The sequence below is a fragment of the Phaethon lepturus genome, unplaced genomic scaffold (assembly GCF_000687285.1).
Source record: "Phaethon lepturus isolate BGI_N335 unplaced genomic scaffold, ASM68728v1 scaffold24937, whole genome shotgun sequence".
NCBI lineage: Eukaryota > Metazoa > Chordata > Aves > Phaethontiformes > Phaethontidae > Phaethon > Phaethon lepturus.
Window position 1 is genome coordinate 1,677 of NW_010554372.1, and position 8,865 is coordinate 10,541.

Here is an 8,865-nt window from a genome sequence, read left to right on the forward strand (position 1 = left end):
CTATTTTTGAACTATTGTTCCAAAACACAAGGCATTTACTGCAAGAGCACACTCATCAGTTTCTGTAAGAAGCATTCAGGAATCCTCGACTGGTATTTCAGTAGAGACTTTCTTGCATGTGAACATCCATCCTCATCCAGAAGGAAACATAAGAAATATTTTGCTCCCTTCCCTTTTGCCACTATCTTCGTTCTTCTGTTCTTCAGTATGGACATAGGGGTGAGCCCCAGCTCACGAGTAATCTGTTGCTATTCAGCTTTTTGAAACAGTCTGTAATTTACTGCCATTTTTATCTTCTTTAACTTTCTTTTTTTGCTTAATATTTTGCTGTGTAGTTTTCCTACAAGAAACACATTGGAGAGCAAGACACCTGAATATAAGATATGAAGTACACAGCAGTGACACATATTAGCTGGTTTATATCATATTAGTGCAGCTGAACACAGAATCATAGAACCCTTCACCAGCAACACTCCAAAGCATGGGTAATGCTGTTCTTAATGACCACTTCTACTCTACCAAACTGCTATATGCCAATTTTCTGTGAGCTCTAGCCGTTACAACTTGATATCTGCTTCTCGTATTAATACTCCGTGCCTTAAAACAAAGCCAGCCCTTCACCAGAAGAGGAGCAGATAGGCTAGCCTGAAGTCTGCTTTTAAGGCCGTGGTTTAAACTCAGGCTGCTATCACCTGATACATAAACACCATGTAAGGCAAACTGATGGCATTAATCCAATTTCCAGTAGACAGATATTGACACTAAAACTTCACCATCACTAAAATCATTACGACTGGGTGGTCCATCCAAGTTAGTTACGGGTTATTTTGGGGGAAGCTTGCTGGGTCTCTTCTAGATAAACAGCAGCTCTTACATCCTCTTGAGAAAAAACTACTTACATTTTTCTTTTGGCTTTTTTCAGGAAGCACTGAGGGGTGGTACAAATGGATTCTCTTGTCAATGGCTTCTTAATGAATTTCTTCTTTTGTTTGCTGAGAACAACATTTAGTGAAGAAGGATTAAGTTACTTTAAAGGGCAAAAATTAATATCCAAAGTAAATAAAACAGACAATGAAAACCTTTACGGGTTGTTAAGAATTTATGGCTCTGAATATGTTTTCAGGGTTGCTTATTTCAAGATTAGTTCAGCCACATTGTCTCCAAGACACTCAAATAACCTTTATTTCAATGTATCTCGAACATATATAAGGGGGTTTTTTTCTAGTTTTGGAAACTATTAGAAGTTACAAAAAAGCATGAAAAGCAGCACTGATTAAAATCTATTTATCTATATGCATACACCTCTACAACAATTTTTCTAAAGGTAATTCAAAAGAGCAAAGGACTTTCTTTCATGTATCAGAAGCCCAATTCATGAGTATGGGCTTAGGAAGTCTAAAGCAGATTTCAGGGAGCTTGGAGAAAAATAATTAGCTCCAGGAAAACTGTAAGTCAAGAATGCTTTTTGTTTCTCTTTTTGTCTGGGTAAAAAAAACAGCCACCCCCACCACGTCTAAAATTTCTTTTGCAGCTAAACTGCAATTATATTGCAAACTACTAGTTCTTTTGTAACACTTACACACCCAGTACCACTCATGCAGGCTTTTAAAATGGGAAACAAACCAGTAAGCTATTCAAATGAACATACCTTTGCAGTTTGGGAAAGTGTTTTATGTAGTCTGGCACAGGACAGCCAGCTCGCTGAATAACACTGGCTATACTGGGAAAGAGAGGAGGGAAGAGATTAGCTCTAGCAGTGACTGCCTGGACAATAGATAAGCATCTTCTGTGAAAAACAGCAATCTCTAACAACTGGCTGTTTTATTGTTGTTTTTTTCATTTGGTTTGTTGTTATTTTTTAAAAGCAAGAAATAAAGACACAAAAGCAAGTCTGAAGTAAGGTAAGGAATAAACAAAAAGACACCAAAAGCTTAAATAAAACTAATGACCCCATTTGGATAGTTTAAACAACTGAAACTCTCAAGGACTACAGTCTTCAAGGAGATTAAAAAAAGCAGTAAACCAAAACAGAATCATAACAAGTAATTTTGGACACAAGAAAGTTGAAGAACTGGATCAAAAAAAAATAAAGCACAGCATGAGGTAGTTATACTTTCTACATGGCAAATGATTTAGGAAAACCAGAACAAGAACAAAGTTAATTGTAAAAACTGTTGAACCGGCCCTTTAGCAAGGTCCAAGTCAGAATAGTTTCACTGAAACATGCTACCAAGTAAGCCAGCATAACTGCAGTAAGTGAAAGGACGCTAGTTTCTCTCTTGCTGCACTAGTGAAAGGTTTCACAAAAGAACCTCAAAACTGAAGAGTTCTCAGTCTCTCCCATGCTGTGGTACCACCCTGCAGTTCCAACATGTTGCTACAGAGTTCTCTCTCTCGTTGTAAGAGCTTTTCACAGCAGTGTGGGGTTTCCAGAGCATGGCAATACTGTGCTTATGAGGTGTGTGGTACCAGACACAACCATATGGTTCAGCAGTACAGTATACAAAACACAAAAAACATTTTTGCTACATCATGTTTCCAATTTACCTCCGCAATAAAGGTTTATCATCTTCTGTAAAAAAAGTGACTGCTTTTCCTGTATGCCCTGCTCTTCCAGTACGACCTGTCAAACACAAATTTTGCAAAAAGAGTAGACATTTTACTTTAAATATCTCCCTTTATTCTATTCCTCTTCACAGCCCCAGCCTCTTGATGTGTTAGTATACTAAGTATACTACCAAGCAAAGATTGTTCCTATTGAATGAAAGCACAGGCATGTCTGGAGCGACTAAATATTTAAGGTTTATAGAAGATTGACAAAAATAACACAGCTTTACTGAAAGTTTATATCTGGGCTTAACTGGCTCAAGCCATATAGAAGCTAGTGCTACAGCAAGAGAGGATGCTTGGTTTCAGGATTTTTGCTCATGCACAAGAGCATCTACATTAAAGATCCAGGAAATGAGAAAAAGGACATAATTTAGCAACACTCACTCACCTATCCTGTGAATGTATTCCACCGCACTTGTTGGCAAATCATAATTAATGACCATATTCACTCCTTTGAAGTCAATCCCTCGAGCTAGTAACGCTGAGCAGATGAGCACCCAGATCTTCCCAGCTCTGAAGCTGCGCACTACGTTATCTCTCTAGGAAAAGAAAAGAAAGCTACTTGGAAACAGCCTAACTAGCAGTTTGACAAAGGAGGTGAACTTGTTTCCTGAAAGTTGCCATGATGTTAACAAATAAAACTAAACCTCTAGACAAAACCCTGCAGTAATTTACTGTCAAAGTTACATTAGAAAAAAAAGGTGTTGTAAAGTGTTTCTTGAAAATAAATTACATCCTCCTACCTGTTGCTGAGTTTTGTCTGCGTGGATGACATCCACGTTGATGCCTTCATAAATAAGTTCATGGAAAAGCTCTTTAGCCCTCTCAATAGACTGTACAAAAACAAGGACCGGAGGTGCAAAACCCTGCAAAAGAATACGCTTGTCTAAGGTTCTAGTCCTTTTCCTACTGTTATTTGTTACAGACACTGAGCTACTAAAGGGACTTAACCAGCCCCAGGTTTTTTTTCCATCACAGAGAATAATTTTTTTTTTTTTTAACTAGCCAAATCTTCAGGAGTCACAACTAAGCAAATTCAGCTCTGCCTTTGAGGGAATGGTTCCCAACTTAAGCATCAGGCTGCATTTTAATCCACAGAAACAAACAGATTTTTTTTTTTGCCACCCAATGTGAAGAACCCACTCACACTGCCAAGTAAAATTAAACAGACTGTTAATACAAACTGGTCCTAAGCAAGACTCTAAGACCAAGAACATGGATGGAACAGTCTCAGTTTTCATAGGTAGGGTCATTACTCTTCCTCTTGTACAGCAGATTTAGACAACGGTTTAACATGTGCCACAGAGAATTCTTTGCCCTAGGAAATCATGAGTCTCTGATAGAAGCAAGCAGAATGTACTGAATCTCTCCAAAATACCTTTTTAACAAGCTCTCTCATTGCTGTTAGTTTTCCTGTTTCAGATCCAACAAACAACAGCTCTTGTTCTACTGTCTCCGCTGCAGAGTTTCTGAAACCAGAAATCCAACAGAAGTGTGCTACTGTTAGAGTTTATTTACATAAACACTAAAAAACATAAAATATTACCTGGTGAATAAGAAACACTGCACAACAAACTTATTTCACCAGTACACACTTCTAAGACTAATGTTTATTTGATGATAAAGTAATAGGTAAATGAAAACAACACCTTCCTCAACACATAAGGAAGATCTGTATGCCTACGCATTTTTTTCTGGAGACAACCAACCTGCAGTACTAAGACCAACAACAGACATACAACCAAGCAGACTGATGATGACGCAAAGAAAGCAAGTAATTTGGCCAGGAAAGGAAAAAACCCACAAGAGTCAGAATACAACTGCACACCTACCTTGCTCCAACAGACACCAGAACAACACTGTCAAGGTTGAGTTTACACCACTCCTCTACATCATGTGCAAAGGTTGCGCTGAACAAGGCTCTTCTCACCACGTGGGACGTGCATGCCAGGAAGATGGAGGCCAGCTGATCTCGGAACCCCGACTTCCCATCTTCAAACAGCTTGTCTGACTCATCCACCACCAGCCACTCTACACTAAGAACAGAGAGGTCTTCTTTTCAGTAGGAGTCACTTATGGAGAAGGCAAAAGTTCTAACAGACCATCACAGATGCAAGGACAACGCACGCATCCACTTTTCAGTGGCAAAGCAAGATTTGATAAAGACTCTTGGTACCTGGTCAAGTCTATTGCTGGAGGATCTTGTTTCAGCAAATAAATGAGTCTGTTTGGAGTAGTAACTAGTATATCTATAGAAGAAGAAAAAAAGAGAAAAGAAGAAAAACATTTTAAAAAGACACAAATATAAACCAGACTAACAAAGCCATGAAGAAACCGAAGTTCCAATCCAATCTGCCAGAGGTACAGTTTAACAGGTTCCAATGTCAGGCTCATTTCCCATTTCTTCCATGCCAGCTACTTCTTTAGTGTTGAGCAATAGTCTGCATGTCTTGAGTGGTATTAACCGACCTCTCTAAAACCACACAGGCCAGAATAGAAAGGTCAGTCACATTTTTTAAATTTTTAGAAGCACTTCAGGAGTTAAAACAATTACCGAATTTTTTAGAAGATTTGGGCCCAAACTTCTTTGCTGCTTCAGCTGCCTTGTGGATCATATGTATCCTGAAGCCTGTTCCATCAGCCAATTTCACCAGCTCCCGATGTGTCTGAAAAGGCAGCAAGAGAGATTAAATTTTCAAACTGAGATGATTAGGTTTTCTAAGCAGAAAAACTGCAGACAATCCTGATGATACAGCTTCAACCACCACTCCAATTTCAGCGTTAAGAGAAAGCTGTCTAGTTTTCTTAGCATAATAAAATGTAGCTTTCTAACATGTATTATTCACTTGAAAGTTCTCACAAGTCTTACTACCATATTTTGACGCTAACGATGTAGCTCCCATAAGCTCCCTCTCCTATTCGAATAAAAATGGAACTCTGCCCAAAGTTGTAATTTTTATTTCAGTTTAATAACAAAGCTTCAATATAAAGTTATTCATTGAAATTCTGTGTTTGGGGCAGATAAATATCTTGTTGCAATCTCAAATATGAAGGTAGGTATTAAGAGCACCTAAGCACTGGGCAGGTTTAAAGCATGATCAAAGAATCTTGAGCCTCTACTCTAATCATCTAGATTAGATTGAGATGCTAGATATGTAGCTATTTCACAGAAGAGACTTAAAAGAAATGTTTAAATTAGCTTTTTCTGATATCTGAGGATAATAAAAGAAAAATATATTTACTAAGCTGCTACTTTACCAATTCAGAGAAAAAACTTTGGAGTTCTTCAATACAACACCACCACCTTTCCCCTCAACACACACCTGGCTAGCAAGTTCTCGGGTAGGTGATATGATCAGAGCTCTGAATCCTTTGTTCCTAGGTTGTTTCAGGTGTGTTAAAAGAGGAATACAAAATGCCAGTGTTTTTCCAGACCCAGTAGGAGCTGAAGCTAGAAGTTCCCGACCCTGTAAGAAAAAACAAGGGTGTTATATTTTATGAGAAAAGAAAACCACAAAAACACCAAAGAAAAATCACAGTCACATAAATACTAATGCTACAAAATAACCCAAAATACGTAATATTGTAATGGCTAAGTTCTGAACTCTGATGTAGTTGATAGATCTCTAACGATGTACAACCACTCCCTTGACCCTAAAGAGAGGCCACTCTCCAAATTCTGCCACATTCCCTGTAATAAAATACAGTATCAGAAGACTTACATGAAGCATGACGGGAATAGCCTGCATCTGGATGGGTGTTGGGACCTGGAAACCAGCAGCTTGAATGTTCTCCATGATTTTAGGGTGTATTTTGTATTCCTTTTGAAGTTGATCAAATGTGGCAATTGGGTCAGGAAGATCTGTTCCTTGAACATTGATCTTATGTTGATTTCTGAAGCGGTTTATCTAAAAGGCAAAAGACAAACTCTTTCTTTCTTCCTTTGACAGCATAAAACTAAATATATATGGATTCATCTCCTGGTTATTTTCCCCATACTTAGTCACCCTCCTCCCGAGAGAATTGACTATAAATGATCCTCAACTTTTGGATGAAACACCCACAGAAACCAAATAAACTATTGCTATGTTAGAATTCCATGGTCCCACCTTTTCTCTTCTCAAGCGTTCAAGTTTTTCTGCAGTAGGTTTTTTGTCTTTTGCATCTTCAAATTTTGCTTCCAGAGAGGACATCCACTTTATTCCATTACCTTCTGACAACTCTGGCATTGATGCTTCAATTCAAAAAATTGAAATTTCCATTAGTAAAGTCCAGACAAAAATTATTTGGTAAAAAAGGACACCTCAAAACCTTTCTTTCTCTCATTCTCACTAAATTTAATGAGGACTCCAGAAAGATGGCAACCACATCCCCATGCCTTAACACCAAATCTTGGCCCAATTACTCCGTCAGCTCTGACACAAGCCAGACAAGGAACCCAGAAGCCTCTTTTTTTTCTGGTAAAATGACTTACAGTACCTGCAGATTTAAAGTAAACAGAAACAAGCAAGAAGCATGAACTTCATCAGGGTATTCTGCCAAGCACACACATACGTATATATAAATACCTCGTGTCTTTTTCTTTTTTCTTTTCCCTTCACTGCTTTCTGCTGCTCTTTTTCTCTTTCCTGCCACCTCTCCGTTGTTTTTCTCTGCTCCATCCTCCTTCTGCTGCTTTCCACCCTTTACCTCCTCTCCAGTCCCTGCGAGCACCCAGCCCTCCTCGGCAGACCTCAGGGGGGCTTCCTCCTTGCGCCCGAAGAAGTCGAGGCTCTCCAGTGAGACGCTGCCACCGCTCCCCTTTATGACCTGGAGGCGAGAGCACGGAAAATGGTGAGACGGCCTGGCTAGATCCTAGCGCCTCCCCGACCGCTACCTCAGGGCCGCAGGTAGGCCCGAGGTCTCGCCGCGCGGTAGGGACGGGGCTTGGGAAACCCGCGTCGCGGAGCGAACAGTGCCCAGGCCCGTCCCAGCCAACCCCCGGTGGCGTCGCACCCCGAAGCGCCGCGCATCGAGCCCGAAGCGCCGCACGTCAAAACGAGCACCGGCACCCAACCGCCAAAACAACTCTTGCGCCTCCATGCCGCCCCACACCCAGCACTCCCCGCGGCGCCCCCGGAAATGGCGAGAACTTCCGGGAGCGCGGAGGCGGGGCCGAGCACGTGCCTGGCTGGGTATCATAGCAACCACTCCGCAGGGTATCATGGCGCCGTGCTGCCATGGCAACCAGGCGGTTAGGCTCCTCCGGGCCGCGCTCAGCACTAGGCCGCAGCAGGCCCGAGGCACCGGGACAAGCCACCCCGAAGCGAAGCACGGCCGTCCCCACAGCCCGAGGGCGGAAAGCAGAGACCCCTTCCCCGCTGCAGGGTCGGCCTCAGCCCCGGGGGCTCCGGGCCAGCTGTATGGCTGTGGGGCCCTCCCGACCAGACCCTTCCAGACCCCGTTACTGCAGCAGAGTGGGGTTTGTTGATTTTTTTTTTTATCATCTGCGTGAGGTCTAAACGAATCCAAAATGTCAAATCCAGCATATGAGCCATAAAACTGTTCTACATCTTTATAGGCGGATCACAGCATTTTGTCCTTTTGTGTTTTCCTGATGGCAAGTTAATTGCGCTGACTGCTTCAGCTATTTTTAAGGAATGGCTCAGTTGAGTAAGAGGACAAAAGCTTTTGTGGGAAGTTTTTGTTCGCACATGTCTGTGCTTTGGTGATTTACAGTATCATTAGCTGGTCTCAAAGGACTGACCTCTCTTCCATGCATCACAGCGCCAGCAAGCAGGGATTATCTGCTCCTCCAGACACAACCACTCTGCCTCTTAGAGATGTCAACTTGGGTCCTGGATATTTCTAAGGAGGCAAAACAGTGGCTTATTATCATTTTTCATTGTCTAGATCATCCCTTGTTTTATATTCTCCTCATGGATTGTCGGGCAAGGCCCACTGTGATCTGTAACAAGTGGCTCTTCCTTTCCCTGTGAAAGCAGAGGAATGTTCTTAGTTTGATTCAAACCCATTTTGTTAAAAAGTACTTAATGCTGTACTACCCTCCTGATTTTAAGACCCACATCGACAGAACATTTCAGCATGTGTTTGACGTGAAGCCGGTTAGCAGTCCCAGTGACACCTAAATGAAAGTCAGGAATGTGCCCAGTTAACTTGTTTAATCCTTGACTTCCACTGATACAATCCAGCCTCACCACTGTGCTTGAAGAAAGAAACGCTAGAGGCAATGGCAGGAGCAACCCAGCAACTGGC

General features: G+C 41.5%; 1 protein-coding gene across 2 annotated transcripts; it reads right to left on the minus strand.

Annotated features, from left to right (window-relative positions):
• Window positions 1-252: 252 nt before the first annotated feature.
• Window positions 253-7,692, minus strand: DDX52 (DEAD (Asp-Glu-Ala-Asp) box polypeptide 52). 2 transcript variants are annotated; one of them, XM_010291847.1, is made up of 16 exons: window positions 7,606-7,692; window positions 7,339-7,419; window positions 7,179-7,293; window positions 6,720-6,844; window positions 6,333-6,518; window positions 5,934-6,077; window positions 5,165-5,276; window positions 4,787-4,859; window positions 4,443-4,646; window positions 3,989-4,079; window positions 3,354-3,476; window positions 2,999-3,149; window positions 2,548-2,623; window positions 1,649-1,720; window positions 900-992; window positions 253-340 (listed from the first exon to the last, which is right to left on the minus strand). In XM_010291847.1, the coding sequence occupies exons 1-16, from the start codon at window positions 7,690-7,692 to the stop codon at window positions 253-255; spliced, it is 1,821 nt and encodes a 606-aa protein (XP_010290149.1). The 2 variants fall into 2 exon arrangements, with proteins under 2 accessions (XP_010290149.1, XP_010290148.1); XM_010291846.1 differs by having other exon boundaries at window positions 7,161-7,419.
• Window positions 7,693-8,865: the final 1,173 nt, after the last annotated feature.